This window comes from Channa argus, chromosome 8 (genome assembly GCF_033026475.1).
Source record: "Channa argus isolate prfri chromosome 8, Channa argus male v1.0, whole genome shotgun sequence".
NCBI classification, from domain to species: domain Eukaryota; kingdom Metazoa; phylum Chordata; class Actinopteri; order Anabantiformes; family Channidae; genus Channa; species Channa argus.
This window is the reverse complement of record NC_090204.1, coordinates 11,301,813-11,322,783: the sequence shown is the minus strand read 5'-3', so window position 1 is coordinate 11,322,783 and position 20,971 is coordinate 11,301,813. Positions and strand designations below refer to the sequence as shown.

Here is a 20,971-nt window from a genome sequence, read left to right as displayed (position 1 = left end):
AAACATTCTCACGTCTTCTTTGAATTGCATAGTACTTTATATAGCATACAATATCCTATATTTTTCATAGTCTTTATTCTAAAATTCATAAGTGTAGGAAAAGGGAAGTTTAACTAACCCCTTTTAACAGAATGACAAAAACCTTGTTTATTGTGTTCATTTTGTTTTCCTAAAGGTTGATATTGGGCTTAGTTTATCACATGTGGTCATACTGGGCTCGCTGAAGAATTGATTATTTAGAGAGTAGTGTGTGCAAGCTCCAGACTTCTGATTCTTCTTAAATTTTTTAATTCTTAAATTATACCTGCATGTTGGAATTTAAAAAATTAAAAGAAATTGCCAATTTGATTAACTTGGTACCTTGCGTTAAAAAAACTTTACAGGAATTTCAAATTAACACATTTTTTGAAGAACCTCTGCTGCATGAAGATCATAAACCAAAAAATACATCCAGTATAATTTTTGCCCTTTTACAATGCAGTTAAATGTTTTTGCCAGGAGAGAGCACTGTCACAGTGTAATTTTGTCTCAGGCCTTGGAGGTACCCTTTATTCTCTACATGTTGTATAAACAATACATTAAAAACTTACATTGTTCTCCTGACAAACTTTTGAGAAATGATTAATGGAAGAAACTGTGTTGCAGTTGACATGTGTCTGTGGTTACTGTGATGTAAGAGAGACTGTTTACATCTCTACACACTCCTGTGTCGTGTCATCCAACAGTGTCAGGAGACATGTTGCCATAGACAGTTTGTCCTTTGGGGCAACAGAATAAACTTTTAGTAACAACAAGTTTGTATAGACTGCTTTTTTGTAATGAGTATAATTATTTTGGGAACATTATGAAAATACATCTTTCATTTATGGATTTATATGATGTTAATGCCAAAATGTGTGCCAATAAATACGCTTGTACTGAGGACATCAGATTGACTACTGTGCATGTTTATAAGGGAGAAGCTGCTTACTCATTAAAACATGTCAGTTTTTAAAAACAGTGTTGTCAAAGGTTGCTCAGAACCTAATACAAATGAAAATTATAGCAGCTGGCAGTAATGCAGTAACTGGGTTCCCATATTGCAGTGTAATAATGAAGGTCTTGAGCGTTTTTTATGTATTGCTAGAACTCCATATAAAACTGTTTATTCATACATTGTGTGTTTTACATTAAGAAATAATATGAATAATTAATTAAATGCAATAAAGTATAAGTGTGACACATTTTGGGGGGATTTTGGCAACAAAGTTGTTAATATGAAAAAAAAAATACTCTGCTTATGACTATATATGTTAGAGTTGTCAGGCAGACTTTCATATGTAAGTCGAAGGGTTGATTTAAAAGATTGTGATAGTATCACAAATAAAGTAAATTTTATTTTTGTATATTTGTTTTATATCTTCTATTTGTTGCAGCCCATAAATGTGTTGCCTTTCAAAAATGTATATGACTTTGATGTTTAAAATAACTAGGTGCGAAATGGTTAAGCCGGCCATTAAGGCAAACATCTCAACAGATGTGTAGATTTCTTGTATATAGTGTAGTATATTTTCCAACCAGGGGGATAAATTCACAGTTTCATAATGCTGTACAAGCACAGCTCCAGAGAGATGAAATTAGGTTGTTTGTTCTTGAATTGAAAAAGGAATGCATTTTATATGTGCATTCAAAGCCCTGCGATATGGCCTGTGTGACCTACTATACCTTAGCGTTTCATTGTTCAAACTTTTTCTTTTCGTCTTTTCATTGTCTACTTTCCCTCTGGTTTCCTTCACTACTCCTCCTTTATCTCCCTTGTTTATCCACATCTATACTATCAGCTTTTTTATTTTCTTTTTTTAACTCCATCTTCCTTTTATTGCCCATAACCCTCTTCCCATTTCTTTGCTCTCCTTCCATATTTATGTCACTTTAATAGTGTCACTGTCAACCACATGTACAATCCTGACACATCCTTTTCTCTTGCACTGGGTTGTAGGGCAATACTCGCTGACCATGCCTCCCCACCCCCGCCAGCTGCACAATGCCAGGAGAGAGCCAAACAAACACACAAATGCTCCCTGAAAAGAAGCTGATTGTATTAGTGTTAACAAAGTGCAATATCATTGCAGCAGCTATTCTTTTGTAAGCACAGTTAAAATGGTGTAAGTCAGAGTGCATAGATAGAGAAGCAGGGGCCAGAATAATAGCCAGAATTTAACCTCTGTTCCTACCACAATTGTTGACTAGACACTGGCTCTTTATTACATTATACTACTAAGAAGCAGGGCCAATGCATCAGCGAATATTCTGAGTTTCTGAAGTGAATTAGGTTGTCTCAAAAGTGCATGCACAGTTGTTTTGCTTCGCTTGTCATGTTCTCCTCCACTTTCCCCATTTTCTGAAATCGGATTTGTGTGGGTTCTTTTGTGAGTCAAGGTTGGCCCATGAAGAAAAGGCTGGGCAATAAAGTCTTGGCTGCACTGAATGTAATATGGAATTCTATAAAAACACAGAAGATTAACGAGTCACAAATTAAGATGCAGTATATTTTATATTGTTATTGTGCATGTGGTTGGTCATTTATTGTCAGTGAGGTCATGTCTAAAGCCAGAGACTTGACTCATGTCTGGAAATGACACACTTTGAACTCTTATCTCTGACATGTATTTACCTTGTGGGTGAGAGGCTAAAGGTACACCCACTCGTGAATAGAATAGGTAGCACAAAACAATGCGTGGTCAGTTCTATATAGTGACGCAACACAAGCTGCAGAACTAGGTAGCATTTGAAACTAGCTATATATATATATATATATATATATATATATATATATATATATATAGGTTTAAATTGTGTATAAGTTGGATATTGTTTTATTTAATGTGTGACTTTTTTATTTGACAGGAAAGACGAGGAGCAGAAAGGAGAACAGCCTTTGGAGGGGCAGCCGTCAGCTCTCTGTATCAGGTGGAGATTATAAGGTATATTTACCAGATGTGACATAAGCTCACACACAGTGAAAGACTGGCGTGATGTAGTATGATATAGTGTTTTACATACTGTATTTTTAGATGCTCAACCACCTAAAAAGCATAACCCAAAATATGAGACTTACCTTTTTCTTTTAGTTGTAAATCACTATTTATTTTATGCTCAAGTCAACTCAGAGTCTAGCATTATTAACCAGTGGTGTTGAAGCTGCATTTGATTATACTCAACAATGTAGGTAACTGCAGCTAGGGGTTGGAGACGTCATACAGTTCTGATTATGTTAATGATATATTTTCTCCATTTACTTCTGCCTGGCAGACTTACTGAAGCTTAAAAAGCTCATCTTCATTTCAATGAAAAAGGAGCTCTTTTGGAGATGAAAATGAGAAGTGTGAATCCTGCAGGTTTTTCTCTTAAATGGCTGCATATGATTAGTATGCACAGTCTTGGGAAGAGTCTGCCCTTTTTTAATTACGTTAGGATTCAAGGGGTAGTTGGGAGGGGGTGATGAAGATGAGTTGGGGATAGCCGAGGGAGACAGGTACTGCAAGTTTCCCAGAACGTTGCTCCTCTTGGATGTTATCCAGTAGCAATGATACCCTGAGGGAAACCTGGAAGTGGAAGTCATTAACATGGCTCATACACACACTTGTGCACGTGTGCCCAAATAAACATACACTTGCAGCTATATGTTGATGCGATTGCATCCAACACCAAGCATAACCTGCCAGAACTGTCACACTCACCGCTCTGCTGCATTTTCAATTTCCTTTTCACACAAACGCACACGAACCCACACACACAGCCCAACTCCATATTAAACAGCTAAGCACCTGTTAACCAGATAGAGAGTTAATTGCATTGCTCACTGCTGATCTCAGTTGCAGAGTGTGTATCGATAAAAGCAGGATCAATTAGGAATATCCCTGTGCTACTGAGCTGAACAGTGTTTGATTGAGGGCAGTTTGAATGCTGCATTTGTAATTCTCTCACTCACCTTGAGAAAGAATTCTGATAGACAAAGATTGTGTTGTTGTTCAAACACTTTGCTGGAAACCATTGCTGAGTTACACGATTTCTCATTGTTTGTTGTACTTCCATGGAGCTCAGCCATCTAGAGACTCTAGACCAGGATTCTATAGGGTATGTGATGACAGACAGTCTGATGGATGAAAGACTTATATGCCAGTACGTCAAACTAGACACAGACACACATGTGAGAGCCCAAACTAACACACACATATTAAACCCTTGGTACCCCAGCTGTTGCCATGACTGAGTAGGCTGTGACCTTCCCAGAATGCATTGCAGCGCTGTTGATGGCTTGTCCTTAATGGGACCCACATTAATCATGTGTTTGTTTATAGCCAGTGTGTGTGTGTATAGATTCATGGCTACTCTCCCTGTGGTACAGACTATATACAGGTGTTAGATGTTTTTATATTTATATGTGAATTTATTGTAGCAATAGCGTACATTTTATAACCTTACAGTTGATACTTAAGCGTATGTGTGTGCTTATACTTTATATATGTGAGCATGTGTCATGCACCCATCAGGCCAACCTTGTCTGACCATTGGTGAAAGACTGATGAGCTGGCCTATTGATTAGTTGCCAAGGGAGACGGATGGCAGCCACACATCAGGGACACTTGGGGTCACCATGGCCATCAGACAAGGAAGTGGGTGTGGTCCAGCAGTGAGACTCATGAATAAACATACCGCTGGTAATCAAGATTATGTAAATGAATGTGCTCATACATAACCTGGCTGTGATAAAATTGTAATGAGTTATTCATAATTCATCATGGACTGATGAGGACACAGCGCAGAAAGGGAGGGGAAGGAACAAGAGAACTCCAGAAAAGAGAAAGCTTTTAGATGAAACAATAGAGAAAGAAAAGTACAGAGGTTCATTAAGATATAAAGAGCAAAAAAAACTTCATCTGCAGGTATTTTCAATTTTGTAACAGAGGACAGAAAATGTTTGTCCCCCCCCCGTAGGTGTAGCTGATTCACTAATATGTGGACTAAGGCCCTCACATTGAAGGGTACTGGCTCTCATTTGGACTAAGAAACTCATACTTAGTCCATGGATGCATGGATATATCCGTCCAAGGGCTTATGTGTTAAAGATTTAATTGTCAACTGCTTTCAGCTTGTCCCTTCAGAGGTCGCAACAGCGAAATGTTGTTTTGGCATGTGGTTTTACGCCCTCTTCCAGCTGCAACTCTCCCATTTAATCTGGGCTCGGGACCGGCATCAAGGTGGCTGGGCGGGGACACACGTGGTGGGGTGGGATTCGATCCCGCGGTCTTCAGCATCCCAACCCGAAGCTCTACCCATTGAGCCACCAAGCCCCCCCCCATTGTTCTTGTTATTACTACTGTAAGAACACAGTAGTTAGATTACCAAATTAAATATTTTACCCCAGGAAAGACATCATTAAACAGTTAATCAAGCAGGCAGTAAGCACAGGGATGAGTAAACTGTTCTTGATGTGTAGTTTAAGTAAATGGAGCCTTCCAGGAATATTTTACATAAACGAAGGAAAGGACAACGACTGTATTTCCCAAAATCATTGATGAAAGAAGTTTACATGCTACGTTTTAGTTAGTTAACTAAATAACAAAAACAGAAAGAAATGAAAGAGTAGTATTGCCATCCCTACTGTAATCAAACAGCCCATGGCAGCCCTTCCTTGTTTAGATGGAGAACAGTGTGTGCCGTCAGAGTTTAAGGTCCACTGCAGCAGATGTCGCAGGTGCCACAGAAAGGAACTGGGGGATTTGGCCTTGGTCATGACTGACTTAGTGTGTGGGAGTGGTTAAGCAGCAGGTATGTAGGGATTCTGTCAGACAATAGACCACTAAATTCAATTATCTGAATGGCCGGCATTGGTAAGAGGGAGGGAAAGGCGTAAAGCTCAAAATGAGATTTCGCCCTTTCTCCCCACCTCGTCCAACAATCCTCCACCACCACTGCAACCCCCACCCCCCACCCCTGCTGTCCCCAGTGCCAGGAGGTGATTAGACACACTGAGATATAATCAGAGGTGGGATGGTGCCACTCTGTGTGTGTAAGTACGTGTGTTGGACACCAGTATTCCCAAGAGATGAGGCACGTGCGGCTGCTGCTTGTGTGTGGTGTGAGACAAAGATAGTAGTAATGTGTCTGAATTATCTGTTATGTCTCCATATTTGATGACTATATACTGTAGTACGGTGTTTGGATCCCTAGGTGTGCACACACTTAAAACATGAAGCTTTTGAATGGGCAAACAAATAGGTTAGAGTTTATTTACCCCATATTACAAAAAGCATATTTTTGCTGCTTAGCCAACTGCCTAGGCCTGTAGACACAAGATTCAACATTCAAACAACTTCAAAAATTTCCACCAAACCAAGACAATAACAAGTACAAGTACAAACTACTGATACAGTAGTTTAAGTTGTCCTTGCCCTGGTTTGAAGAGCTGATGTAGGGGCGGCTGTAGCTCAGTTGGTAAGGCAACCGTGCACAGACAAGAGGGTCAGTGCTTTGAGTCCCGGTCCCTCCTGGCTACATGTCGAAGTGTCCTTGGGCAAGACACTGACCCCAGTGGGTTAGGTGAGCACCTTGTATGGCAGCCACTAATATTGGTTTGTGTGTGTGTGTGTGTGTGTGTGTGTGTGTGAATAGGTGAAAGAAAAGCATTGTTATAACGCATTTTGGATAAAAGCGCTATATAAGCAGACTATTTACCATTTACCATCTCTGTAGGCCAACACAGACATTAGGGATTCATGGAAAAATGCTCATGATGGCAGCATTCTTAAAAAAATGTTTTAAAATATCTGGATAATAGACAAAACTCGCTGTTGATAGTTTGTCATAGAAAGTATTTCTGCTTCAAGATTGTAATTCTGATATGAGTTGAATACTATTGGCTCTGTGGATTATTCAGCATCACCAGATCACGGAATGGGCAAAGAAATGTTGCTGCTCATTTATTATTTGAGCATTTATTATTTTTATTGATTTGAGGGGGGCCTGGTGACTCAGTGGCAGGCCATTGGGCTGGGATGCAGAAGGCAGCAGGTTCGAATCCCACCGCATCTTGGTGCCTGTCCCGAGCCCAGATAAAAAAATGGGAGGGTTGTGGCAGGAAGGGCATCCAGCGTAAAAACATGTCGACCCCCGAAGGGACAACCCGAAAGCCATTAATTTTTTAGATTTATTTGCTTTTTTTTTTTTCAAATGTGTGAGCACCTCAAACAAAATTCCACTCAGACTCTTTGTGTTTTGAAAGAGTCTCCCAGATCTCAAAACTTGCCTCATAAAACCAAAGCAAAGTTGTTTAATTCGTCTGATGTTCCAAAAATAAAGCTGACTATATTTTTCCTTTTTCCTCTTTGCTTCTATGTCTGCATTACTCTCAGGGAAGAGGATAAGAACATCTTTGACTACTGCAGAGAAAATAACATCAACCACATTAGCAAGGCCATCAGCTCCCAAACAGTGGATGTCAATGCTAAAGACGAAGAGGTAACTACAAAATACAGTGTCTGAAAATAAATAAACTAAAACCATACTGGTGCTACGTGGCAGTTGAAATTTATAGTACTACTTGAACAGATTATTACCATGACAATGCTGTACTATATTTATGTAATCTAGGCAACAGGGGGCAGAAGTATAAAAGGGAAATCTGCTTTCTTTGACCACACAATACATGTTCTGGCCCTACATCAGAAAGCATTTAGTTGGCTGAAGTGTCATACCAGCTGCAAGGTGAGCTTTGCTCTGAGCCCTCTTGGCAAGTCAGGTGATCAGAGAAGTAATGTGAAAAACCAAGGTTACCAGGAAATGTTTTGCTTGGCTATTTTAGCAGTTGTTGCATAATGATTTCAATGATCTGAAGCCACAAACACAGGGGAACCACTCCCCACTCTGAGATGCATAAATTGTGTGAACAGTTATTACCATCGCTAGATGTTTTCTGGGCTGACCCTGATATCAATTCATCTGTCCTTGATTCATTATCAGCCAGGCCAAATGGCTCAGGCCCTGCCTCTGTTTCACAACAGCCATTCAGCTAGGCAGACAGTTGGCTGGTGAGTTCCTAGTCAAAGGCCAGATGGTCAAGGGCCCTGAGCAACAGAGACATTTTAGTTAATCTTAGTCCACTGCGACTGGCGTTATGCTCCCTTGCAGATCACCTTGCTCAGCAGCAGAGGGCAGTGGTGAAGTTCAGCCCAAAGCACGATGTGGTTCTGCAGGCAGGAGAGAGCAAAGCATAAAGATCCTCTGTCCCAACAGACACTTTGTGCGGTCTATGACCAAATATCCAACTCTGTTCCATATACTACAAGTTCCCACCAATGCCTGAAATAGTTTATGTGTGCATGACTTTGAGAATGCTTGGTTAAGAAACTCAATGCAAACACTGGTGTTGCCCATTAAAACATTTTACTAAACAGTTTTAAGGTACAATTTATTATAATTATTTACATAAATGTGTTTTTATTGTTAAGAAATTAAGCACATTGTTTAACTCTCAATTAAAGTAACCCAACTGCTGTGAATTAAGGACTTCCAACTTCATATTCGTTGATTGACACATGTATAATGCCTCAGTCTTGTTTGTATGAACCAAAGCAGAAAACAAAATCTATCAATAAATTGCCAACAGAAAATAGTTGTAAGTTTTCAAATGTTGTCTTCATCAAGTTGCTTCAAGTTTTATTTTGCAAGTTAATGTTTTTCAGGTGTTGATCAAATTTGTATACATTTTTTATACTTGTCCCAACTGCTTACCTATTGTTGAACATTCAAACATGCAAATCATGAGTGTTTTGTTGAAACAAAGCCAGAGAGAGAGAATGAGATATGGGAGACCAAAGTAGGGAAAGAAGCCAGAGAGGTTTTTACCCCTAGGTTTAAACTCATCTGCCACTTTATCAGGTTCACCTGTTCAACTTCTTGTTAACATGAATTTCTAATCAGCCAATCACATGGCAACAGCTCAATGAATTTTGGCATGTAGATATGGTCAAGTTCAAATTGATGATAAGAATTGGGTTGAACAATTAATTAAGTATGTTGTCGGTGTTAGATAGGCTGGTCTGAGTATTTCAGAAACTACAGATCTACCAAGGGGTTACTGCACACAACCATCTCTAGGGTTAACTCAAGCAGGTTAATGTGGCTTGTTACAAAGCTAAAATTATTTCTAACTGAATTCTTGGTATAGCTAATAAAGCGGTTGGTGAGACTATCTAGCATACATATACATCGGGTCTGTGTAGAAAGGGGCTTCTTTTACAGTTGATAGTAACTAGTCTTTTGTTACAGCCACAGTGTTTTTGTCCTCTACATTGAGTTTTATGACCTGTGGTTTACCTTCATCAGGACATCTTTTCTCCTAATGAGGAAAGACTCCTTTAATGCCCTCTCTCCCAAAAACGTTAATGTTTATCTAAACGATGCCTTTGGAACTTCAAAGGTTAAAGTTATCCCATTTGACACATTCAGGCTCATTAATCACAGCAAAACCCACTTTTATATAGCTTTTGCAGTGTGATAGTAGTAACTCTGGTGTCCAGTGAAAATGTGGCCGGCACAGCAACACACCTGCAAGAGGGCAGGAAAGAGAGAGAGAGAGAGTAACCTATTGGTATTCTGGCCTGGCTCATAAGTATCCATTTGAACATGCAGCCACAGTGATCAATATGATTTAAGGAACAGAATTGGACTTGGAGAGTTTGCTTTACCTAATTGGCCTCACTGAAAAATGAGCTTGTGTGATTTTATTAGAACAAGGATCTTGGACCTAAAGAGAAAGGTGTGTGTGTGTGTGTTTCTGTGTGTGAGTGTCTGTTAGTGTGTGCGTGTTGGCAAGGGTGGATAGAGTATTGGTTGTTTCAGATTGTGTTCAGGTTTTTGCAATTTGTTAAGTCCTCAATCTGTGTTTGAACCACCTACTGTTCTTCATGGCACACACAAGACGACACACAGAGCAGTCTACATATCCCATCACTCAGTCTGCAGGTCATTATGGATCTAAGGTCTAAAGGTTCCAAGTTCTGATTGACCGTGCATAATTAGTTTTAATTGAAAGCAAAGAAACTGATTGGAGTCCAGGTAACTTTGAGGCATAAGAAGTTAAAATGTAGAAGGGAAAGCAGCAGAATGGTTGTTTTGTGTATGGTATCAAACAGATTACATAAATGCTAAACAGACATGATTTTGCATGCCATAAATCTACTTCAAACATACCAGTGTTGTTAAATTTTGTTTGTTTTTGTTTACAGGGCCGTGCCCTCTTGCACTGGGCCTGTGACAGAGGACACAAGGAGCTGGTGTCTTTATTACTGCAGCACAAAGCCGACATCAACAGTCAGGTGAGCTGCATGTCTTTCTCTGTCTCTTATGCCGGGTTTACCTAGAACACGTTTATCAATCAGATGTCGACAGTTGATTGTTGTTGAAAGTTTGATGTTGAATGGAAATTGGTGCCATTTGTCAGATTGTTACTAACATTTAAATTAATTGGTAAATAATTAGAAGCCCATTTCACCGTTTTGTCTGAAGACAACTATATGTGCCTGTAACAGTAAAAGTAATGTCTATTGACAGTCCCAGCCCAATATCTGGTTATCATTTTAGCTAGTTTTTATATTTCATTTAACATCTTTAATAGAGTTATAACAATTTTTTTTAGTTTGCCACAAGTTATGATGTATGGTACATGGATAGAAAACCCCAGCATTAGCTTTATCTTACCATGCAAATGCAATGCAAATGTATGATTTGCAGCTGAGGCCCAGAACTAGAGCAGCAATCCGTGTCTATATTCAATTTTACCTTTCACTACCTTTATTGAAAGTACCTAATTAATTAATTAACTTTGACTGAGGGACGGGGAAACCTGTTGTTCTCTATTTAGCCTATCAGCAGATTCACTCCTTTAAATATTATTTTTTATGGCAGTCCTGGGGCTGTTTGTCAGAATCACTACAGAATGTGTTGAGCTGTGTTTGGTTATGGATGGACATATTAAATTAAAGGGGAAGCGAGGCGGTAGGGCCCTTATTATTTTCCAACATGCACACATGCAAACCCAAGGCAAATAATGACTTCTCCAGCATCCGTATTGCCCTTCTCTTTACTCTCTCCATCCTCTCTATCCCTCCCAGAAGGTCACCTTTAATTCACTTTGTGCCTCAGACAAATCCCCCAGAGCTTTAGCAGACAGAGTTAGCTGGTAGCTAGCCCAGTGTTTAGCCTGCCTAAGGTTTAGCTGCATTCAGGAGGCTTTAGCTTTGGCGGTAAGCTGGCTCAGCTGCACATCGGAGAAATTACTCCTTTTCACAGCACAGTGGCACGACACAGTGCAGTTCTCCGGGCTGCAAATTGAGGCTTTAACTGTAAGGCCGAATCAATTGGAAGTAATCAGGCAAATTGTTTTACATTGCACAACCCACATAATCAGGACATTTCACAAATGACTTTCCCTTTTGTGGTCATGCATTGCCCCCTTTTGTTTTGAATGCAGAGAGGAGGGGTGGATTGGTGGAATTATTCATAAAAGACTTAACGGTGGGATGACTACGAAACACTCCACTGATTTAGAGCCGTATTAAGATAATGACAGTAGAGAAGGAATGATGTATAGATGGATACATGACTGTAAATAGGCTACATCTAACAAAAGCTTCTATCATTGAAATATAAATGGATATCTTTAGGTGCCAAGAGTTTTTAGTAGTCAAAGAACACAATATAAATCCTTTCTCAGGTAGCAATATTGAATGGCAAAATTTGACTCCTAATTTAGGCTCATTTTTATTTTTAGTTTTTTGAAAGGCAGGACTTTTTAGCCAGCCACCTTAATTCATGCATTCAGGCCATCAGGAACTTTACAAAGGCCTGTCTCGCAGGTGTCAGAGGAAGCTGGCTATAGGGGGGGGTCTGAATTTTAAAGAAAGTGGACCTCTGCAGCAGAGTTACTGGTAGCAGATTTATGAGGTGGCTGAGAGAAAAATATAGTCAGCTAAATCATGCCACTCTGTCTCAATGCCAAATTATCTAACTACGTGAAGCTTAGAGAACGATATGCTTCTCATTAAAACTTGCTCGAACATCCTTTTGTGCTTTTTTTTCTCCTTGGGGGCAGTTCTGTGATGGGAAGCAAAAGGAGAGAAATATAGCAATTTTGTTCCTTTGGAGAACTATAAAAGAACTGATGGATAGTTTTATGTTTCTGTTGCTTTTGCCCAAAGCCTGTGTCAAATGAAACCAAAAAAATGGGAGTGTGCGTGTTCTTGTGTGCGTGCATGCGTGTGTGTGGTCATAGGAGAAACAGAGGAATGTTTGGGTTTGCAGCCTATTAGAGCGACCAGTAATCTCTCATGACCTCTACCAACTGCTGAGCAACCAGTAAATAAAGATCAAACATGATTTATGCTTAATTTGTTGATTAAAAGGGGAGGGGGCATTGAGAGTTAAAACAAAAAGTATTATTATTTGCTTGAAAGAGGAGGAAAATCGAAATTAATCAACTGATTGTTTTAGCAAATTGTTCCCAAACCCTGGTAACCTGCAGTAGGGGCTCGTTTGATAGTTAATCCTGTGCGTGTTTTGAATACACAGATCACAGCGCTGTCACCTGGCAACTGTAGATCAGACCGTGGTGTTGATGCTGTTAACCTGCCCACCCCCAACTCCCTGTTCTTGCTGTTTCCTTTGGTAATAACATGCAGAGAAAGAGGAACTTGTTAGAAATGTAACTTTGAAGTTTAAGAAATGTAATTTCTACCAACACAAGTAAAAACCTTTTGGTAATATGTGTTTGGTTATTTATTTTAATTAGAGGACGTATAACCTCAAGATTTTACCAATGTGACAGGGGATGAAACTTACTTTTTGTGATCAGATTAGTAAAAGGATGCATCAAATTCTTGGTCAAATTCTTAGTTGAGTTTACTTTTTCTATAATAAGATATGTCCTGATTAGAATTATTATTTTGCAGTTGATTAAATAATCTCACAATATGTTAATCAAATTATGTAGGGCCTGTAAACCTTTCTGATAACTTTTTACAGTTTAAGAATGAATTTCAGTCTAAGTATTGCTTATTCTCTACTGTGATTTAACACAGTTACTCTACAGTATTAAGATTCAAAAAGTGAAGCATTTGAGAAGCCGATTTTGTTCTTCTTAGTTTGAGATATTAAAAAAGCAGGAAAAGCATATTTTATGTGTGTCCACATGAGATAAATCAGAATTAAATTGTTGCAATAAAAAGTAGTTCAGGACATTTTTCCATACATAATTTAGTCTGTTAATTTGTATTTTATCATGTCATTAGAATGTTGTTAAACCAAAACATACCTACATTTGCAATACATGTGGTTTTATCAGCAACATTAACAATTTGAAAAAACATAAAAGTAAAACACACAAAGCAAAGAAGACAGTAAGTAGTGATTAGTTAGTGATGAGGTTTGGGACATTTTGGTGCTTGTACATCAAACGTCAAATTAAGCCAATAAACAATATTCAAAATATTATACTTTTTATATAACTGAAGGATACAAAGAGTGGTGTTTGTGTTTTCTGTGTCAGCGCACCCTGTGGTCATTCTTTGTGCAGACACTGTAATCCCACACCATCAGCTAAGCCTCATCCCACACATACAACTTTTGTTTTTCAGGTAGAAATCCAAAACATCCCCCCTCAACCCTCCCAGTGAGATTTCAGCTGCCATGGAAATATGCATTAATAGAAAGGATGCGTTCTTTCGTAGACAACTAGAATTAAAAAGGCAGGGCTTTTGTGCCAAGGTGCTGCAGAGTACAACAAAGGTCAGAAATGGTCCACAGCAGATGTGCCATGTCTGACTTAGACATGATTACTGAGAGTATAGGTGACTGAGGCAGGATTAGGCTGAAAACAAAGAAGGACAGGTGAGAGGTAGGTTAACACAACAACAACACAATGCTAGGAAGGAACTATTGTCTCACATGCTTTTACTTGACTAATTCCTGCATTTTTTTGCTTCCACATCTCTCAATTCCTCCGCTCCTCATTAGTCTCCCCTTCCCCCAAGCTCTGGTCCCCTTTACTCCATCCCTCCCCGCCTCAGCCTCTACTTTGTATTAAAACAACATGATCCATGAGGAGAGGAGGGCAACTCGTAGCACCGCTAATTCTAATTAATCCAGCATGGTAGCACAGCCACGGCAGGCCCCAAGCGCTCCCAGTCTATCAGATAGAAATTCATAACTTAATTGAGGTCAGAGCCTCGAGCCGGCTGAACAAAAGTCTCCAGCCAGGAGCCGCTAGATCAATAGTAATAAATATCTGACTGGGCGGCCTACAATTGGTGGCTAGAGAGCACACAACAAGTCTCATGCACATAGACTGCATGTGAAACCTGCAGAGAAATCTGGGCAGCCTTTGTGTGTGAAGAGTATGACTTTTAAGACTGGCAGAGTGGCTGATCTTTTGACCTATTCAACTCTTTGTGTTTGGGTCAATTAAAGCTCTTTAGATAGATGTCTTTATGGCTAATTTGTAGTGGCACAGTCATTCTCTCTCAGCTTGTATGGGCCCATTGATTTGATATTGATGGAAGTGGTGTGGGTGGACTTGGGCTTTTGATTTATCAATATGATGAAGCCAAACAGTAAATTGTGAATTGTGTGAGACATTACAGATACGTGCTAATATGAAGAGATATTTCCTCAAATTTTATATACATGTAAGTTACAGATGTTTCCAGGCAGCTATACTGATGTCTACTGCATCTGCTGATATGGGCTAATTACAAATATGTCAGTATTGGCATAAATGTCAGCAAGACATTGTGGGACAGAATGGCAAAGATATATTTAATGTAATTTAGGGACAGTATCTTTAACACATATTTAGTTCACAGGCGAGGTCTGATATATCTAAGTGTGTGCATCCCCCACAGTACCACACAGTACTTGTCTTGGTCAATTAATGCTAAAAATATATCCAAAAATTTGTTTTATGTTTTGTCTTTTTTGCTCACAGCTTGTTCCCACTGTAAAATGTTTTGACTCAAACAACTAAATAATTATGACCTCAACAATTAATCAGCATCTAAGTTTTCCATCAGTGGCGTTAAATGATTTAAAAAATGTTTTTAATTGCGTTAAGTATTTAGTGAAATGCACAGATGTGAGTACCCATTTTGCAAAAAACATTACTTTCCTAAACAGTTAAAAAAAGTGTTGGTATGCCACTGCCAATACTAAAGTCAGAAGCACCCAACCCCCACCTCTCCAAATCATGTAGCACATTAGAGAAAATATTGCACTTTAATCTAACTGAACAAATTACAAGTACTTAGCATCTCTTTATGTTGTCTTTCACGAAAAAAACTAAAACCTGCATTTGAAACTAAGTTTGCAACATTCAGTGAAAATTAAATATTGCAGTTTTTGTGGAAATTATGCTGTTCTATTGTATGCTTGTTTTAGAGCCTTTTACAGTAAAGACTGGTCTGCTGTAGTAGCAAACACAAAACACTGAACCCTCTCATCTATGTCCTCTACTGTGGTGTCAAATACTTGTGTGATAGAAGTGGTAAATACAAACACATCAAGGTGGCTGATTGAAATTCTATGGTGGAGGCATTATTGCACGTTTGTATCCCGCCCCTTTCCCAGCACTGCCTCCTATAACAAATGGGTCAGTCAGCCCAGTCATAACAAATATCCAACAAGATTTGTCATAATTGTGTGTGTGTGTGTGTGTGTGTGTGTGTGTGTGTGTGTGTGTGTGTGTGTGTGTGTGTGTGTGTGTGTGTAACCTATCCTCCAGAATATATAGGGTCTTTAAGAAAGAAAAGGCAGCAAGGTGGCTAAGTAAAGAAAATAAATATATAAAAAATCCAAAGCATAGCATTGGAAAATAAAAAAATATTTTAGTAGAGTAAACAAAGATGCAAACTAATCTTAGGTTGGGCCATGTGTCAATAAAACTGTAATACAATATTAATTTGTGTTACTGTTAATTTTCTCCACCTATAGTTTCTCTACTTTTTGACTTTTGTCCAGAAATTATATTACTATACATTCAATCTCCCTTCTATCTGAGGATTCTGAGGATTTTCAAGATTTGCTATGAAAGTTTTGCAGAATTCTTAATAACTATAATTTCATAATGATGTTTACATGAAGAGCTGGGCAGAGCAGGTAAAGGGAGAGCTGATCGGAGAGTTGATCGACTTTGAGTCTCATGCTATAGCATGCAGTATGCATGTAGGGTTCTGCCTGTTTTCCTAGCATTGTGGTGTTATATGTATTACTCTCTTGTATTACTTGTTAGATAGGTAGAGGAGAATGTGTTAGAAAAGTTTACTATTTTCAAGCCAATAGGAGTAAGAGTGCACCTTATAATACACACACATAATAGGCACTTGACATTTTATACACCACAATGTAAGCTGTTCTTGTACGATTCATATTTGGTACTTGCTGCACATTAGGTGGACTCGATGAAAAGAAAGCTGTTGTCACTGTGTTAAAAGGGCCTATCGGATACAGATACAGTTATGAATCTATAATATGAGCACTCAGAATAGAGCCAGCGACTTGACAGTAATAGTGCTGCCTAAAGAGCCATTCCAGCAGGTAACAGTCCTCTTTGCCATCATCAGCTGTTGTTTCTTTCTTATTGGCCACTCACTGGGCCTTGCCTACACTCAACTATTTGATTTCCATCGTTCTTAACCGTCCACATAAATTGTCAGGAGCATTAAAGCTGTCCTCGACCGCTTCAGACAGAAGAGGGAGTAGAAGAGAGTGAGAGAGTGAGAGCTGGATACAGACAGCGGGGGGGAGTGGACTGGGGTGAGGAGAGAGAATAAACAAAGTAAGTGTTTTGCCTTCCATCAGTCTCCCGCAGTACTCAGCTTTATGAGTCACTCACTCCAAATGCCCCAGCTGCAGCTCTCACTGCCGGACCATTGATTTTCATATTACACTCTTTTATGTATTTATTTATTTCATATATTTCTTTTTAAACATCATCGATGAGCCACGGCAGGACAGACAGGACCTCTGGCGATGTTAATTCTCAGGCTCAACCTTATCCTCCTCTCTGATGGCTTTAATGGAGGCTAAGGTGTCCCAAGGGAACAAACAAGCTGGGCAACATAGGGAAGGGAGGGAAGTATGGAGGGGACGAGAATGGGCCTGAAATGGACAGGGTGAGAAATGGAGATTTAGAGAAAAAGAGAAGCTTGGAGAGACAAAAAGAGACCTGTTTTGTCCGGTGTGACCATAGGGGATGAAGACATTTTCCTAAATGAGCTAAGATTGAGCAAAATTGTCACAATTCTTAATCTTTGTTGTACAGGGGTTGTGTTTAGATGCATTACCTCCTCGGCTGACATTTTGGGCCTCCTCCAACTCAGCCTCTACTAAGACAATAAATATCTATAACCCAGGGCATGGTCCAAGGTCCCTGTCAGCTCTTGACCCCTGAATCAATCAGGGCTTCCCTCCCAAACTACTGATGGCAGGTGTGAGGGAGAAAAGGGATCGCCCAGGCTCCTGAAGGACACTTCAGGAGGAGGCGTGAAGGGCAGCGTGTTTGGCGTCAGGCTAATTTGATCGTGTGTGGCAGTGCTCACATGCTTAGTGGCAAGGTTAACTCTCCCTGCTCGAAGTGGAGAGACCCAGGTTTAATTAGGGCTGGCCCCAGTCTTTTGATCCTGTTAACTTGGGGACCTTCCCAATGCACGCACACGTATTAGAGGATAAACACTCACAGAACCATAGAACCACTGGAAACACAGGACAAACTTGTCTGCAAGCTTATATAAAATCTTCCAAAAACATCAAAAACACAAACACTTACCATGCAGATTTCAGTAATGGCTCCGAATGATTTATTTAATATATTCTGTGTTTAGTTTAGATTTCTGTCTTTTTTTCCAAATACATATTTTAAGTTTGATTTCCTGCATTCCAAATGTGATACTTGTATCTCCTGATGTCAGAATGATATAGACTTTAGTTTGTAAATTACTTTATTTCTTCAGTACTGTTGTGACACATGTATTAAAAACAAACAATGAAACATTGTGTAGGCTGGTTTACAACTTATTGTTTCCATTTTAAGGTCTATAGACCTATTCCTTTGTAGGTTCCACGTACTGTGGTACTATAACACTTCAGCTTTTGAATGCAACATAGTATTTCATTTCAAAGATTTCCAGGAAACAAATTCCCAATGTTTTCTCAACTGACTAGGTGAAGCCCAGTAGGAAAGTTTGCATTTGTTTGCAATTTGACTAATAGATTGATTCAAATATTGCCAAATCAATTAAAAACTTGATGAACACTTATTCTGCTTTGCTTTTTGTCTGATACTGTATATATTTAGTTTTGATTACCAAATCAAAACTAAATACATACAGTATCAGAATCTAATAAACATCTGACATGGTAGATTTGAGATGCAGCTGTTGTGTCAATGATTATGTAAATTTGCAATATAATTTCCATTAGTCTTCAAACTTCAATACAATGTGACAATAATATAACTATCTTTAAAGAAATGCACAAATACTTGCTACATGTTGCCTATAGCAAAGGTTTCATTCTCTTCAATTTGATTTTCTTGGCCTGGAAGGCAAAGACTGGTTGCAGAAAACTCTAAAAACACGTACTATGTCTCAGAGAGCGGTCAGCAATAAAATGTGTGATTCATAATAAAACTTTGTGTTTTGAAAGATTTCTGTGGTGTTACTGGTGCCACAGGAGCTGTTCTGGATACAGATACAGGACCCAATGACGTGGAGTCCTCCTCTCGTCCATCTTGCTCACATCTGTGTTCTGCTTTCTGATTGATGGCTCCTGCTCATCATAATGCTATCTGCTGGAATCTGCATGCCAATGATCCCAGTCACTTATTGATTCACCGCTCATCTTCCCAACACACACCCTTGAGACTGATCTAGTCACACACACATTCTATCCCCTGCTCTCCCTCCCCCATCCACTGTCATTATAAAAGTCAGCAGCTGCTGCATGCATTGATCATAAATCATAATTGCTTGTCCATTTTTCCCCACTTGTTTAATGTTGCTGTCAGGGACACTAGGGGGGAGAAAGGGGGAGGCGGGTTAAGAAAGAGAGAAATAAAAGCCCAAAGAAAGTTTACTGAGACACAGAAAGATGATAAATGAAAAGAGAGATGACTGAGAAATGAAGAAGTAAAGGAATAAGAAATTAGAACAGTAGATAAGATTTGATGATGAGAACAAAATAGAAGCAGCATAAGGTAAAACAAAAGTGCATTTGTGTTTTTAAAAATGAGTTTGCATGGCATTGATAGCAAGATTTTTTTTTCAAAGGAAGAAAAGACTGCATTGTTAAACATTATTTCAAGTCTTCATAAGCACATCACTACAGTCAGTGTTCTAGTGGCCACTGGAGGAACTGTACTTTAAGACACCTCAGCACTTGTTTATAGTTTGATTTTTTGTTTTTGTTGTTGTTTTTTCCTTTTTTAAATAATTAATTGTCTTTTCTTTATGACTACATCTTGAAGCAATATCTATGCTGACACTAGAAGTCTGAAACCCTTCACTTTCTTTTGCTAGAGCCTAGATGCCAATCATCCTAGCCAAGGTCTTGTTTGGATGCAGTAATTATACTAATGTTTCAGAATAAGTGTGGTAATGATTTATTAGGGGCTTTGCACGTTGCACCTCCAGTAGTCTTTTTTACTTTCAGTAAAAGGTGCCCATCTTTCACCATCACCATTATTATTCTATAAAAAGGCCCCATTCATATTAATGGATATTAGGACTGCATAAGATTACATGAAGAGCAAACAGGTCAAAATTAGAAGACATTTAGCAGCAATAAGAAAAAAACAAAAAATCTCACAGTAGCCTCAAGATGACCCATCATATACTGAGAACCACACATAAACTACATGCACTGTGCCCTCAGCTGCAGACTCCAGACAGACTTTTAACCCTTACCCACAGTCTCTCCTTTGGCTCGGACACACAGAATGAAACACAGATGGACTTTAATGAGGAGTTTCATGAGGAGTCAAGAAACCTCTGCATCTTATTTGCATCTCTGACTGAGGGAAGTTTCTGTCTCTAATATGCCCTTGATCCTTCCACGTAATACTAGTGTAAAGAGCTTGGGTTGAATATTTGGACTATCTGATCTGTGAAGGCAGAGTGATTGAGAAAGCACGTTAAACCACTTTCCAAAAAGCAGCACAACATCTGTGACTGTCTCTTTGTTCAACTCCAGAAAAATAGAGATATAGACAAGGAATTTATTCATTCCTGGTTGGCGCTCAGTATTACTTTGAGTCATCTGGATAATCCTGCACTCTATTTTAGCATAACCTGACTTAAAAATGCCTCTGGGAGTCTTTCAGTTTGTGATACAGCCGAGTATTTTGCACACAAATGTATAATTTCTATCTTTCTTTGGATCATTTTTTGACTAGTTAGATTATTGGCTTTATCTGTTAAAGCATAAAGCTAAAGAAATAGTGTGTGTGCCGTATTTCCTTGATCCTTGATTCATCTGTTTCTTTTTCATCCATCTTGCTTCACGGTCATCTGTGTGGTAGAAATGATAGATTGGTGTGACTTAAATTCAGCAAAACTACAATTGTACTAATAGACCAATCCCTAGCCATACTGCTCCTAAGCATATTGCTCCACCCCATTAGGGTGATACTGCTGGATCTCTACTGCTGCTATTGTGCAAGCAGCAGCTTTATTGAGCACTCCGCTGACATCCAACCCAGCATTTCTGCACTGCAAGGGGAAACTTTGGATGACATGTAAAAGCACAGGGTTCTGTGTGACATGCTTCCATAATGGGATGGGAACAGGGGTGCACTAGAGAAAGAGGGGGGTGGGGTGGGGGGGATACTAGAGGAGCTAACTACAGGTATTGAGGTGGGTGGGGAGGAAAGTGGGGAGGGGTG

At 39.2% G+C, this 20,971-nt stretch overlaps 1 protein-coding gene across 2 annotated transcripts in view; it reads left to right on the top strand.

Annotated features, from left to right (window-relative positions):
- acbd6 (acyl-CoA binding domain containing 6) overlaps positions 1 to 20,971 on the top strand; it is a 29,212-nt gene that overhangs the window by 1,260 nt on the left and 6,981 nt on the right. The window contains exons 5-8 of one of the 2 annotated variants that reach the window (XM_067513420.1): positions 2,887 to 2,963; positions 7,395 to 7,500; positions 10,269 to 10,358; positions 12,610 to 12,753. In XM_067513420.1, coding sequence (XP_067369521.1) covers positions 2,887 to 2,963; positions 7,395 to 7,500; positions 10,269 to 10,358; positions 12,610 to 12,738 — 402 coding nt within the window. In that variant the 3' untranslated portion in view covers positions 12,739 to 12,753. Of the gene's footprint in view, positions 1 to 2,886; positions 2,964 to 7,394; positions 7,501 to 10,268; positions 10,359 to 12,609; positions 12,754 to 20,971 lie in introns of those variants that run through there. The other variant, XM_067513419.1, reaches the window with a different exon arrangement.